At 37.1% G+C, this 16,331-nt stretch overlaps 1 protein-coding gene across 1 annotated transcript in view; it reads left to right on the forward strand.

Moving 5' to 3' along the window:
• The first annotated feature begins 274 nt into the window (after window positions 1-274).
• LOC127650500 (ADAMTS-like protein 1) overlaps window positions 275-16,331 on the forward strand; it is a 177,226-nt gene continuing 161,169 nt past the window's right edge. Inside the window, exon 1 of the mRNA XM_052135952.1 lies at window positions 275-402. Within this exon, the coding sequence (XP_051991912.1) occupies window positions 352-402 (51 nt within the window). The 5' untranslated portion in view covers window positions 275-351. The remainder of the gene's footprint in view (window positions 403-16,331) is intronic.

A 16,331-nucleotide genomic window follows, 5' to 3' on the forward strand; every position in this document is an offset into this window, starting at 1 on the left:
CGCATATAACGATTCTGATAAGACGCACAGTGATGTGAAACAGTTACCAGAAAGGTGCTGCGCGTGAAGATCTGGAGGCTGTTTCTTTAAGAGTTTTAAAGGTGGGAGAGACCCTAACTGACGCGTGCGCCTGGTATGCAAACATAAATTTAGAAACAACGTGTACCTCGGGCACAAACATTTGGAGGAAAACATGATGTGTCATGTCTTAATCAGAAACTTTTTCGCCATAGCCAGTACGTCTATAGGAGAGGTAGGAGGCTAGGCGCGTCCAGTGGACATTTGGCTCCCGTTCACTCCAAACCGCGAGGAATTGAATTGAGCCCGGCGAAACTGTCAGACGAAGGAAACATGAAGAGAACAGAGCTGTTTATTCTCATGTGCTGCCTGTGCTGGTTTAAGGTAAGACAACATGATATAAAACTCTCCTTAAACATTTACTTTAGCATTTACTCCTTTTGTTGTGTTAAGGTGATGATGAGGATGACATCAAGTGATAGGGTGTAGTGTGTAGGGTATTTCCCTACTAATATTTACGCACCTGTCATATGGTTATTCGGTTGTTATTTTATTGTCTAAGTATAACATGGCTGGGCCTGGAAAACATCAGGTAATATGTTAATTGTATTAACAATTCAAAAAGTACAGTACCTTTGGTGTTGCAGCAGAAAAAAAGGGCTACAGTATGTGCCTCTGTGTAATCACATGAATGTCTGATCTGTCAGTGTTTCTTCTACTGAAAGACTTTATGGGGTTTTCTAGACTCTGGGAGAGTAATGGAGTTCAGTCAAGATTTGTTCACCAGTTTTGCAGCTTATTGACTTTTTTGTCCACTTTCATGTTTTTTTGTTATGAAGTACTTGGTTTACATGTTGATTTTTTTTTTATAGATCATTTGTCAAATTTACCCAAGGAAACATGAACGTCTAAGTGCTGTCATGGTTTTGCTCTGGATTAAGACATAGAACATTTGATGATGAACACACACCACTAATAAGCACTTGCTAAATACCACGGGCAGGGGAAGATTTAGATTGCGGTCTGTTAGAAGGCCAATGAGTGTCTGTTAGTCTCATTAAAAGATGATATGTTTTCTCAGACAACTGGACGACACCAGGTCTGCTGCTTCCTATCTTGGTCTGTTGTCGTGGCTACTCCACACCTTCCCTTGCATGAGAGGGAAATAACCTTCTGAAAGAGTTTAAATCAGTACTGGAACTTAATGTCCTAAACATCCCAATCCAGATCAGTTTTGTTTATCTTTCTGGAAATGAATCAGACTCTTACTGGGCTGTGGTTAACTGATCCTGCATCAGCTGCAAAAGGCAATGATGGATTAGAACAGAAGTTTTGGATGGACGGTACTTGCTGCTACAACCTTATGTCTTTTGGCTCATGCTCCGCAAGTCTGCTGTTGTGCCTCTTGTGCAACTGAGGTGGCACTACTGATAAATGATGCTGGCTATAATTGGTGGAAGTCCAAATATTGATGCTTCATGCTATAAAAATGTATGAAAATGTGACCAAATATAGTAAAGTTTGTCCCTTTCTTTCTTTCTTTCTTTCTTTCTTTCTTTCTTTCTTTCTTTCTTTCTTTCCATGCTAATTCTCCCACAAGCCACTTGAAAAACAACAATATCCCCCACTGTAGCTTTGCCCTGTGTGGGTCATCATTCAAGCGTGCAGCCTCCCTTCTTTTGACACTTTCTTTTTATCCTTTGGTCCTCAGAGCCAGTGCTGCATAGGAGCCACATTGCTTAGCTATCAGCAGGCCAGGGAATACTGAGTGCTGTGTGTTTATGTGTTTGTGTGTGTGTGGGATGGGGGTTGCATAGATGAACTGTCTGTTTTTGTGTGAGGCTGTCACTTTACTTGTAGGTCCCTGTGGAACGAATAGAAGCTTCTTTGTTGTTGACATAATAATGTTCTCTTAGTGATTCCCTGCTGGACTTGTTGACCTCATGATTGTAAGTTCTTGCACTCCCCACATTAAGGCAAAGCTTGGCAACTCTATCACTATCAGACCAAAGCCCTCACTTAAAAGCTGGATCTGAGATTGGGTAATGGGGGCACCACAGCCTGTGTGTCTTCAAAGGCATTATGGCATCCCTCTCTTTTCTGTGGTCAACAAGCTCACATTGAAAATACTTATGACATATAATTGGCTCATAGAAGGCACTTGAAAAGAATGAGATCAATGTTTGTTGGTTTTTCTTTTTGTAAACCTTTCGTAAATATGCTACAGTATGCTTGTCTAAGAATTTACTAATTCTGCAACTAACGATTATTTTTTCAATTGAATAATCTATCGATTATTGTTTCGATTAGTCTATTAATCTAATAATATATAGATTTTTTTAAATCTCTGGTTAGTCGATTAATCCTTTGGTTAATTTACAAATAAAAAATTACTATAACTTCTGGCATTAATCTTTCAACGTTTTATTCAAATGTTTTCTCATTAAAAAAACATTCTTTACAAATAAAAAATTCCCCCCCAAAAAATAAAGTGCCAAGAATTAAAAGGCATTTATCAGTAATACAAATGTCCATGAGTCCAACATAAAATCAGCCCAACATAAATGGTGCACACACACACACACACACACACACACAAAAGATTTTAGGGCATCATTCACTTTAAAGACTGTCCATAAGTCCAGCATACAGTGGCATCCTTTTTTTGGAAACAATCATGCACACAATTTTGCCTCTTCCTGAGACAGAAAAAGACACCAATACAAAATAAAATAAAATCAGTGACATATTTTAAAATTTTTAATAATCTATGAATTAACTTTTTCCTAATGATACTATTCATCACAAAAGCTAAGATTTATGCAGTGTAGTCTTAATTAGGAAAGGTGTTGTTTACTATATTCTGCCATTAGTTACTGTGAATAGTGTTGAGGATTATTTTCTTCAGTGTCTAGTGAAATTTGTAAACGGAAATACCCTTGTATTATTTATTTGCCCAATGTTGCTTAGACTTAAAACGTAACATTAATGTAAATCTATATCGTTTAGTTTCATAGGTGAATATGCGCATAAACTAACAGCTTACAACTTGCAAATGCACTGGAAAGCGGCGTTGCCATACTAGCCATTAGCATCTGCTTTAGGGAGTCTTCATTGAGTTTTTGTGTGAAACTTGACAGATAAAGAGGCAGTGACGATTCCCTGGCACTAGCTACAGACCAACAATCTGAGAAAACTCATTGTAATAGTTCAAATTCTTACGCTGCTGTCTTGGCGTTTTGAGGTCAGAGAACCTCAGGATGATTTCTTTTGAGATGCTCATGTATAGCACTTGTGTTGCTGTGGTAGGCCATTTCACTTTTACAAAGCATGCAGAGCACCATTTTATTAGATCTCTGTTTAAAGAATTCCCACACTTTTGATGACCGGGTTTGAGCTTTTTGGGATAAAGTCTCATTTTCAGCATCCCTGGGAACTGGAGCCGCCATCATTGGGGATCAATGTAAACAGTGCGACGCATCTGCACATTCCACGCAAATCAATGTATTTATGTAATCAAAGTCATCGATTACGTCGACAGGTTGTTCCTGCCGTAGAATTTACATTTTCTGAAAAATTATTGACAGGACATAAATAGTAAATTGCCATAATCTGTTATGTGCAAATGTTCCCCGTTGCAAAAAAGAAATCGCAGCCGTGAAGACATTTTCCAACAGCTGATGGAAATGCCAGGTTTGATACAAGTTAAGTTCAACTGACAGCATTTGTGGCATAATGTTGAAGACCACAAAAATCAATTTCGACACATCCTTTCTTTTCTTTGAAAAAGCACAAATCAAGGTTACAGTGAGGAAATATGGAAATATTTCAGGAAATCAGAAATATGAAGCTTATAATTTTATAAAAGCACTTGCATTAATTCTTCTGTTAAAAAAAAAAAAAAAATTACACTGCAGATGGCTGCTTCGGTGTGGAGCTCCCTAGAAGTTTTGTTACTTTTGTTTGTTTGTCATGTTATTTGTCACTCTTTCCTGATCAGTTTCTCCAGGAATGAAGTGCTGAATATTCAGCAGAGCATACCTGATAATGTTTTGCCGGTGTTTGATTATTCAGACGTTATATTAGACATCTTAGTTGGAGGTGCAGCGGTGCTCTACAAGCACTAGGGAAGCAAGCCAGTGCGCTTGTAAAGCTTCATCAATGCAGCTTTAGGACTCCACTGCTGAGTATTCATCTGGTGAATGTCCACTTCCTCACCAACAAAACGGACAAACTGCTTCTACTCTGTGTTTCAAGGAAACTTGGCTGAGTAAAGCTATCCCGGACAGTGCGTTACATCTGCCGGGCTTTCAGCTGTTCAGAGCGGATCGCATCGTGGAGTTCTTGAGGAAAACGAGAGGATGTAGAACATGAGTTACATCAACGAATGTTGGTGTACAGATGTAACAGCATTGGAGAAGATGTGCTGTCCTAATTTAAAGGTGCTCTTCATCAACTGTAAGCCTTTCTACTTGCTGCGGGAGTTTTCCTAAATTATTCTGGTAAGTGTTTGTATCCCACCACAAGCATGCGTGAATGCAGCATTGCAAAAGCTGGCTTATCACATCACAGACACAGAGCACCTGGACAATCTTATCATTCATTTGGGAGATTTTAATAAAGATAACCTCACCCGTGAACTGCCAAAATACAAACAACACATCACATGCCTCACCAGAGAAATAAATATATTGGAATACTACTACACCACTGTAAAGGATGAATATTGCTCTTTCCCACGTTCAGCTTAAGGACTCTCTGATCACTGTCGGGTTCATCTTCTCCTGACCTACAAACAGAAAATAAAATCAGCTAAGCCTGTAGTAGGACTGTAAAGAGATGGACCAATGAAGCAGAGCTGAACTACTGCACTGATTGGAGTGTTTTTGAGGCTGCAGCCACAGATCTGAATGAGCTCACCGATACTGTGACTTCATATAGTAGTTTCTGTAAGGATATGTGCATCCCTACTAGGACATTTTTATCATTCAATAACAATAAACCATGGTTTATAGGAAAACTTTGATAGCTTCGTCATGCCAGAGAATGCTTACAGAAGTGGGTATAAAACATTGTACAACCAGGCCAGGAACACACTTACTAAGGAAATCAGAGTGGCTAAAATATGCTACTCTGAAAAATTGAAATACCAGTTTTCAGCCAACGATCCTGCATCTGTGTGGAAAGGCCTAAAAAGCATCATCAAGTACATCAAGTCAACTAATGGCTGATTAACTAAATGTGTTTTAATGCAGGTTTGAAAATCCCAGTCTCACACCCTTCCCCTGCTCTGATCTTCACTTCACACACACACCAACACCTCATGGAACCCCCAATCCTGCTACTCCATCTGCTCTTATGATCTGTGATGAGGATGTGTGCTGGGTCTTTCAGAAACAAAAGACTAGGAAAGCTTAAGGCCAGATGGTGTTTCACCTGCCTGTCTGAAAGACCCCCTTCTTCACACAGATCTTCAATAGATCACTGGAGCAGTGTGAAGTTCCCTGCTGCTCCACTATTCTGTTCCCCAAAAAACACAAATCATTAAAAACTTAATAACTACAGACCTGTCGCTCTGACATGTGTTCATGAAGTCATTTGAGAGACTGGTTTTGGCCTATCTGAGGGACATCACTGGACCTCTGCTGGACCCCCTACAGTTTGCTTGCCAAGGAAACAGGTCTGTGGATAATGCTGTCAATATGTGACTGCATTATATCCTGCAACACCTCGACAGACCTGGGACTTATGCAAGGATCCTATTTGTGGACTTATGTTCAGCCTTCAATACAATCATGCCTGATCTTCTCCCAATCAAACTGACCCAGCTCTTCGTGGCCACCCCAATTTGTCGATGGATCCCCAGCTTTTTGACAGACATCTGGGAAAACTCACATCCAGGACCCTCAGCATTAGCACTGGTGCTCCTCAAGGATGTGTTTTCTCCACTGTTCTTCTACCTGTACACGAATGACAGCACTACAAAAGAACCACTGTCAAGCTCCTGAAGTTTGCAGATGACACCACGGTCATCTGCCTCATCCGCGATGGTGACGAGTGTGCATACAGATGGGATGTTGATCAGCTGGCTGTCTGGTGTGGTCACAAGAACATTGAGAAATCTTGTGTACGTGCGAACACTTGACAGTAAAGCTCATTATGATTCTAAAATTCATGTATTATTGGAGCTGTAAACTTTTTTTAAGGTTTAAATTGTAATTTTTATAGCCATTTTAGGTTTTGTTGACATTACATTGTTATGGCAACAAAGGTTTAAAATTTACTATAGCTTTAAACAGAAAAGGTTAGGAAGTGATTTTATCACACTAAAATTACTTTTACACTCATATCCTTTAAAGGGTTAGTTGTCCCAAAACTTAAAATCATCCCATTCGTCACTTCTCAACGGAGCTTACGATACGCCTACGTCATATGCCGGAACTCGACGCTCTCATGAATGTAAGGACGGCCATTACCGGAAACCAGTGATTATAGTTTATACAGTTATAAATATGGATATTTTTCTTACAAAAGCACATCGCTTCAGAAGGCCTTTTATTAACCCCCTGGAGCTGTATGGATTACTATTTTGATGGATGGATGCACTTTTTTGGGCTTCAAAATCTAAGGTACCATTCACTCTTATTGTAAAGCATTGATTTTTATATAACTCTATTGTGTTTGGCTGAAAAAAGAAAGTCATATACACGTAGGATGGCTTGAGGGTGAGTAAATGATGTGATACATTTTATTTTTGGGTGAACTAACCCTTTAAGTCTTGTGGCTGTACTTTTGAAACGGTGAGTATTTTAACGTAAAACAATTGCTTCTTTCACTTCCATTTTAAGTGCTTGTTTTAAAGAAAATATTTTTTTTGTGGTGATCAATATTATGCCACAAATGTTGTCAATTGAGCTTGACTTGCATTGAATCCGGAATATTCCTTTAACATATAAGGTAAAGTGTAGGTGTTGTGACTGATCACCATATGTTTTATGTTTTTCAATGTGTTTGAATGCCTTTTTGTTTTTAGTTTTAAATTTTTTTTGAAGTACACATTCCTTGTAGTCTCTCAGTTATTGAGGTCATAAAACTGCTAAATGTATAATAATTATTTTTTTAAAAATGAGAAAAATGCTGTTTAAATAGTTTTAGATGGTGTAAAACATGTCTCACCGCAAGACAGAAAAGTATTTAATGTTGACCTAATTTTAAATTTAAGTCCAACTCCTAAATTGAGCTTTAGTTGTTTTATCTGATTCTGCAATTTGTTTCCACATTTATGTCAAATGAAAGGACCCACCAGGAGATGCCTTTGAATATAAACATCATTATTCACTCCTCGGTTCCTGTGTGCCAGATGCCCTAGACTACCTGCTTAAACCTTGCTCAGTCCCCTCTAATGTCCTGTTTGTTTTCAGTTTTTTTTTTTTTTTTTTTTTTTTTTTGGGTGAATAGGGTCATTATGGGACAGGGAGTGGTATGCCCAAGTTTACAAGAATCAGAATGCTTTGGCTCAGTGAGGAGTGACAGCTCTGTACTGACTTTTTCTGGTTTATAATGAAAGGGAAATGCCCAGGATTTTAACTGTTGATGTAATGATTATCTGTTAGAGAGAGATAGAGAGAGAGCATTATCCTTATGGGATGTAAAAATACATTGGAATTATTTGCATAACTTTTGATTGGCTCAGTGAAGCATGATCCATGCAAAACAGATTTTGTGACTTATACACAATTGAAACATAATTACTTTCACAAGCTTTTAGAGATCTTGAAGACAGTTTGGCAAACACAGCCTTTTCAAATATTGCTGTGTGGCCTTAAAGATTGCATATTAAGCAATAACAAAGACATTATGACACAGTCTTTTTATTTCCTTCAAAGTGAATTAATGTGAATGCTCTCCCAGAAGCGGCATCTCCCAAAATATGTGATAAATGTGTAAACGTGCATATATTTAAATAGGCAATAATACATTATCAAATAGTTTAACTTCATTAAACACTGTATATATTGAAGAATTTAACAAATAGGCTCCTACTGCATCTACACGTGGGTTTTGTGAAACTTAGCAAAGAGTTCAGGCAGTTCTGGCTTGCGCGTCCATATCTTTTCTAACTCATCTGAATGATGGGGTGCGTTCCATTCAGAAGTGATCATCCCTACACCCTATTTTGAGCTACGAGTCTGTTTTTGATTGTTTGTGATTTTAAAACTTCAGCGGTCAAAACTTACACACGCACTTTAATCTGCTTTAAGATTCTTAATTATTAATGAAGATTATTATTATTAAGATTTCTTTCTTTCTTTCTTTCTGTAAGACCTGTACATGTTTTAACTTCAAGCATTTAGAACTATTTCAGACTTTCAGGTTTTGTCAAACCAAATTGATAGTTTGTCTTGATAAACTTTTATGTATCTAGTTTAATCAGTTATGTTGTCCCACACAAAATAAAATATCAATATCTTCTGTTTCCCAACCACGTAAGCTTTCTTTTATTCAAAGAATAAAGCTTAATCATATAAAACCTAACATATTAAATAATAATATATTTTTATTTATTTTTGAAACCGGTTTAAACATATTTTCCTTTAAAATAAAATTAAGCTTGAATATGTTGCTTGAATTCAATAAATACTAATGCCCTCATAGTCACAGGGCCCTGTTAAGGGGGCCTTGAATAAGCCCACATATTTAGCATTGTGCCTTCCTTAAGGACACAATGGTGGTTGCTGTGGGGATCGAACCAGCAACCTTCTGATTACCAGTTATGCGAGACCTTGCAGCCCAGGGCCCCCCTGGGCCCCTGGTAGTGAAGGGCCCCTGTTCACTGGCCCTGTCAAAAAATGACTTATGCCCAGAAGCATGATGCCAATCAAGCATGATTTTTTGCTGTGTGAAGACGACCGGTCATGTCCCACTATTGCCCAGCAGAGGGCGATAAAACAATAGATGACTTCTAGAAAGGTTAAATTGATGAAAGACACATGACAAAGCCTGCTGTAATGAAAATAATGAAGGCTATGTGTAGAATGGAATACTAGCTTAAAGAATACTGCCCAATATACATTGAATGCTACCTACTGTTCTTTTTTATTATGTAAATAGTGAAGTGAAGCAGAAGGCCTTATTCTCTGTTTGAAACAGCGGTATGCCACATTATTGTCATATGACCTTATCATGCAAAAAATAATTTTGTAGAATTATGTAGTAGGTCATCTGGGTATACTATGCATACAGAGAATTTGCACATTGTGCACAGTATGCTTCCTATGTATTGCAGCCTTTGTAAGAGCAGTATAGAATGAGTGTTCTGGGAGTGTTGCCATAGATTCAGATGGTTATTAGAAAGACTCCAAGATCAGAGAGACAGAAACATTTTCCACCTTCTGTTCTTTATCATTATTAACTAATAATCAGAAAACATCCACTGTCTTTCTGTCCTTTTCGAGCAGCACCACATTTGTTGTTATTATTTGTTGCTGCCATGCGTAGAGTCGCACATGAAAGTGCTGGCAGCTGGCATCTCCTGCATGGATGAAATGATTTATCTTCAGAGAGTAATTGTACTTTCCGTTGTTATTGTGTCATGCTTTTTCTTCTTCGTATCTCCATCCTTATTGAGTGTTCGTGGATGGAAGTTCAAAATGGCAAAGAGTGGTGAAATGAAACGGCGAAGGAACATTTGAAAGAAGTCAAATGGCGACTGATTCACAGATTCAGCTACAGTGAATCCCATTATTGTTCACTTCCTAAGATGAACTTTAGTCCTTTCGAAAAATAAAAAAGAGATTATATGTGTGCAGGTATGCACCTGAGTATGCTTACCCTTGTGGCCTGAAGCCAGGCTTTGTAGCTTCTAATTAGGGAGATGCACAAGCCTTTGGGAAATGTCATCAGTGCAGTTGGTGTGCAACGAGGAGACCAATTAACCCCACATACCAGTAGAGGAAAGGAAGAATTAAAGACCTGGTGCACTGCATTGATCAGTGGTAAGAGGTCAGTAAAAAATAGTGCAGATGGATAAATACATTTAAATAAAATTCACCATCTCCATACTGATTCTTAAATTCCAAGATTTATCTTTTACTCTGTGTGCAACACTCCACTATAATGAGAGGAATTCACTAGGGCTACACCCGACCAAAGATTTTCCTAGTCGACATGTTTATGATATTAATTTAATTGCTTAAATATATTTTTTTGGGGGGCATCAGAAAATACTTTGAGTTCCAGGGATGAGAAAGTATGTTATAAGTAACATTACTAACACTGTTCTACATTACAGAGAAATACTAGACCATAATAATGAGTCTTGAAAATATAGATTTTAAAAGCGCACACATGAAGTGATCCACAGTGACCCTGGAAAAAGCGGTAATGATTCTGAATATGTCGGAAAAAACAGCAAGAGACTGTCTGAACATTTTGTTAATTTATAGAGAGAAATGCACATTAGGGTTGTGATCTCTGGGATCGATGATGGGCAGAGTGATCGCCAATAGCTGATGCCTTTAACCATGTCAAGACGATCTTTGCCTTGTTTTCCCATTAATGCATTCAGTTATTATTATTATTATTATTATTATTAGGCTATTATAATTCTACATTTAATATTACAAATAATTTGCCCGTAGACATGCAAACATGCGCTTGAAGAAACACTTTATTATAAAATTAAGAACAGATGACAGAAAAGCATCTATGTGCCCTGATACGGAGGCATGCAGTATCGTGGAACACGCCCATGTAAAAGGTTCTCACTCTTTCTTTGATTCTGTCTTCCGATTTTTTTTTTTTTTTTTTGCAAGAACAGTATCATCTATGAGTGCTGCAAATGACCTCAGAAATTTCAGCTCAGGAGGTGTTTTGAGTTTAGTTCGCTTTATTTCCACAGAGTGAAAATCACATTGTGACCACATCTCTGCAGCCTATACATCTGTGATTAAAACATAAAATAATACAAAAACACGTTCACCTCGAACCATGATTTATATTTCAGTGATTTATTATCATCATCATAATAATTATTATTTTTACTTTTATAATTGTTTTTTTTTGTCTTCATTTTTGTAAGTAATTTTCATCTGCATGTTTAGACAGATTCTTGTGTGTGTGTGTATGTGTATGTGTATATGTATGTATATGTATATATGTGTGTTATGGTTCTGCGACCAACCAACCAATCAAAACTTCTCTTCTCATCGACTAAGGTTTGGTCGACTATCAAGGGGCAGCCCTAGTATTCACTCGCATTAGCATCCAAATTTTCTGTTTGCTATAGTCAGTTGTTGATTAAAAACAGCAACAATAGAAATATTTAATTCTAATCACTTGTACGACAGATGAGACAAAGCCGTTCAAGGCTCTCTCGTTAATATGCGCTCATTTACAGACGCTGTTTACAGATCTGTTTAATCTGAAAACATTGATTATTTTTGCAATTCCGCTTCATGACGCCAGTGGCGCAGAAATTAAACACTTCATAGCTATATGCTGATGAAATGAATGAAGGTTGACTGTAATCAGTAAAGGAGGGATGAATTCTGACATGTGGATGAATGCAGGAAAGTGCTGGGGGGGGGGTGGTAAAAGGGCAGTTACGCTCCAACAGGGTCACCACGCCTCGTTGCAGTGAACGCTTGCACGGCTAATGATGCTTCCTGTGGTTTGCACATCTGCTGCTTCCCTTCGCATGTGCTTTGTGTAAACACTGCTTAGAGAGAGAGAGAGAGGTTCAGGTTCACTGTGGCTTACAGGATACATGCTTACACATGTTTTCACACACTTGACTTGCAATTCCACATTTTCATACTGTATGCATATTTGTCCACTTATAGTATATAGCTTTCTATTTATAAAAAACTTGTTGACTTTTAAGAGTGAATGAGAAGCATTATTTGCTTAAGAACCTGTTGTAAAATCATCTGTTCCACATGAGCTAATAGATTATAATGGCTAATGATTTTTTTTATTTCGTTTTGTTTACATTTTTTCAAGTCTATTTTATTCGTCCATCCAACAAACCAACAATAAAAAACATTCAGGCCAATTACACTGCACATTTCTTTTTATCTTTATCATCTTGAAATAAATATGTAAGCAACTTTAAAACAAGATACATGTCCTTGAGAAGCAAAGAAAAAAAAAAAGTCTCTGCACCTTGTAACGTTGTTTTAGGGCTGGTTTTAGTCATCTGCTGTAAGTAACGGTGGCATTTGCCATTTTTGTTTGTTTCATGAGGCAATAAACTAAATGCTACAAAAAACATGTGTGTATGTTACATGACTGCGGTAAAGTTGTTTTTATATTGGATATTTGTTAGACATTCGATCTTTCCTTTAACATCAATTGGTATGTAATCGCAAAATAGCGGCGGTTCATGCTGGATCTCATTCAGATAACACTGTTAATCAAAATAGCAAAAGTAATTATGTTATATGATAAATGTAATTGTTTTATAAAGAGATACCTACATTTCCTTGAATACATAAAGTGGTTCTTTTTACATGTGTAATGTTCATATTGGTGAACAAATTAAGTTAAATTTAGATCATTTAAAATTTTCTTATGATTTATATCCCTGTTATAACTATTTAATGTAAACTGAATGCTTTAATAAAAACAAATTATTTAACTTTCTGGCTTTTTTACCTAATGATCTCTTACATATCTTACACAGCTTTGTTTGTGGGAATATGTTTTTGTGTTTTTTTTCTGGATTTTTTTTACATTTACATTTATGCATTTGGCAGACGCTTTTATCCAAAGCGACTTACAGTGCACTTATTACATGGACAATCCCCCAGAGCAACCTGGAGTTAAGTGCCTTGCTCAAGGACACAAAGGTGGTGGCTGTGGTGATCGAACCAGCGACCTTCTGATTAACAGTTAACAGTTATGTGCTTTAACCCACTACGCCACCACCACCACTCCATTAACTTTTTACCAGGAAGTTTTTTTTTTCCAAGTCATGTATGATGTGTTAGGTGTTTGTAAATATATAACAGGTGTTGTGACATCATCACGTCACATGACCAGGAAGTTATATGGAAGTCGCCTACAGCTTGCTCACTGGGGTTATTAATACAATTATCATTTAATTATTTTTAAACACTATTAAAAATCGTATTTTATCTAAATTACACAATGATGATTAATCGACTTTATGGACATTACAGTTTTATCGTCTGTTAATGCTGATATTCTGTAAAGCTGCTTTGAAACTATGTGTGTTGTGAAAGGCGCTATACAAATAAAATTGACTTGACTTGATTTGAAAATAAAAATGAAAACAATAAAGATAAAAAAAAAGATAAAGTTACAATTCCAAAATAAAAGAAATGTAAGGTGGAAAGGTGTTGTGTATACATGTGCTATAGGAGGTCTGATATGCATCTATTTCTGTTAGCTATAAGTTAAATTCAATTTCAGTTACTTAATATTGTTAAAACATCATTAAATATCCTAGGGAATAAGCAATTTATGGCTTTATATGCTTGTTTTTTGGACCATATATTTCTACTTATCTTGTTTGACAATATTAAATTAGATCTGGATAAAGTTACACATGTTTTATAGCCACAGAGTAATCTGTTTTTCACCAGCCTTTGTCCATTTCACACTTTAGAGACACTCCCCAACTTTGCCTGCCAAATGTCTAACGAATGTCCAATATAAAAACAACTTTACCACAGTTGTCACATGGGGGATATCTAGACCTAGCGCGTGTGGAGGCTTCACTTCCTCTGCATTCCTCTGCATCCACACAACTCACCGAGAGCAAATACCACATTATAGCAGTCATTAGGAGGTTAACCCAACCTGACTCTACCCACCCTAGCAACCAGACCAATTGGTTGCTTAGGAGACCTGGCTGGAGTCACTCAGCAAGCCCTGGATTCAAACGTACAACTTCAGGTGTGGTAGTCAGCGTCATTACTTGAAAGATGAAAAATGAAAACATGTTTTTTTATAAATATTGGTTATCGATATTGGCCGCAATGATCTGTGAGTTATCGGTTATCGTATTCCATATTATAATGCACTTATAATTAGAGGTCGACCGATTAATCGGCATCGGCCAATATCCACGCATATCAAGCTGATTATTAGTCAGGAGCATCTGTGGGCAGCCTAGTGTTGTTGTGGAACACGTGTTCGACGCACACTGCCCCTAGAGTCATTTTCCAGCAGAGTGAGCAGACCTCATCCAGTGCCTAAGGAAGGAGCTAAGTTCCTTGGAGAAAACAGTAAGGGTTAAATTTGTATAACTTTAGATTTAATTAAAAACTTTTGATATGTTACTGCCAACTTCAAGAAAAAACATGACAAACGCGATAGTTGACATGACGTTCGGCTACTTTGGATATTGATAGCGTAGTTGAAGTTGCATTATCACAGCAGAAGGGTTGCTATCATGTCACAATAAGTAAGCAAGAATTTTGCAATTACAGACAGTGAATCTGAGACTTGTATTTGTTCTGTTTGTGTGTCTTATATTTGAGAGGGTTGTCACTCAATTCAGAGAAATAAGTAATAAAAATATACCAACGCACTATAGGCTATTGAAGGACTGGCTTTGGTATGCTCGGACGTTATCGGTTCTGCTGTCGGTACTGGAGAAATTAAGAAAATACATTCTTTATTGCTATAAAGAGAAAGTTATTTTATCTCGCCAGCCATTTCTATGTATAATAATATGAAACCATTTGTCTGTGATGCAATTTAGCTATTCGCAGTGTGAGAGAGAGAGAGAGAGAGAGAGAGATCTCGCTCACGCGGTGCCACAGCGAGCACAAAACGAGCCCTGCTTAATGAGTGACAGAACTAAACATTCAAACATAGCCTGGTTTAGATCTGTGATTATTAGTCTGATTTTATTTTAGATTTTGCCTTCCAAAGATGATAAAAATAATATTTATACATAAGCCGCATTCTGTCTAGCACAACTTCCTTCCCTTCACAGCAGTGCACTGACATTTCTCCCTAAAACTCAAACTTAACGTCAGAATCAGCACGATCAGTGATTGTTGTAAAATGCTACTGTTGCTAAATTGCGGGACGCGTTTAATAATAAAAAGAGCGCAAGAGATACCGGTCCCAAGGCGGCGCGCGCTCCGAAACACACAGCAAAGAGACAAGCAAAGTATAGACTACTTTGGGTTTCATGTGCGCGTTTAAACGATCAAATATACACAAAAATATGTCAAAACGACCGGCTTGGAGATTCACTTAAACACAGTTTATGTCTTAAATGGACGTAGTTATGGAAATAGTTGGGGAGAAAATATGCTGCATCAGGAGCCTATTAGATCTGAACTCAGTCTTAAAGGGGAAGCTGTCTATTAAACATGTGACGATTGAGCCATTACTGCGAATTAAACAACAAAAGGCAAAGAGAAAATCACTTACAGCTCTTGAATGAATAACTTCTGCATTAATAAGCATTAATCTATCTATGATAAACTATGCAGTGTTATTTTCAATTGATTACTTTATTAGATTTCTTTTTAGACCACACCTGAACAGTAATGTTAGTAGACCTTCCTGAAATTAAATCACTGTGCCTATATAACGTTTATATTTGTGTAATATATATATATATATAGATAGATAGATAGATAGATAGATAGATAGATAGATATAACAAAAAGAACCGTTAAAAATACCGTTAAAGTACCGGATCGATAAACAGTATCGGTAAGATTGTAATACCATTAAAACCTTAACGATACCATCCCTAGTTATGCCTGTGCTTCTCTTGGATGCTCTGAATATTGGATTACGCGTCTGGATTGCCCCTTAATTAAAGCTGCATTTGGATCTCAACCTTCGTGTCTCGGAGCAGTTCGTAACACCTGCTTTGTTTATTTAATATATTTGTTATACATTATTTATACAATATGTTTTTACATTATACATTTTTAATTTTAAGTGTACAAGTGCAGATTGGTCAAGTGTTCAATAAATGTATTTGTTGAGAAATGTTGTCTATCTTAAGTAATTATTTGTGTTACATTTTATCTTTCAAATAAAAGGTTCAAATAAGAGGTTAAAAACAAGCACATATCGGCCATAATAAATCGGCAGCATTAATCGGCCATCGGCCGACCCCGATTTCAAAAGATCGGCATCGGCCTGAAAAAACCAATATCGGTCGACCTCTACTTATAATAGTGTATATTGTAATAATATAATGTTAACACTTATAATGTTTATGTCTTGTAGCTTAACTTTTAAAACAGTGTGCATTTTAACGTACATGGAATAGCCTATTGCTCACACTTAATTGTACAATGTTCATGTTA

This window comes from Xyrauchen texanus, chromosome 1 (genome assembly GCF_025860055.1).
Source record: "Xyrauchen texanus isolate HMW12.3.18 chromosome 1, RBS_HiC_50CHRs, whole genome shotgun sequence".
Lineage (NCBI taxonomy): Eukaryota > Metazoa > Chordata > Actinopteri > Cypriniformes > Catostomidae > Xyrauchen > Xyrauchen texanus.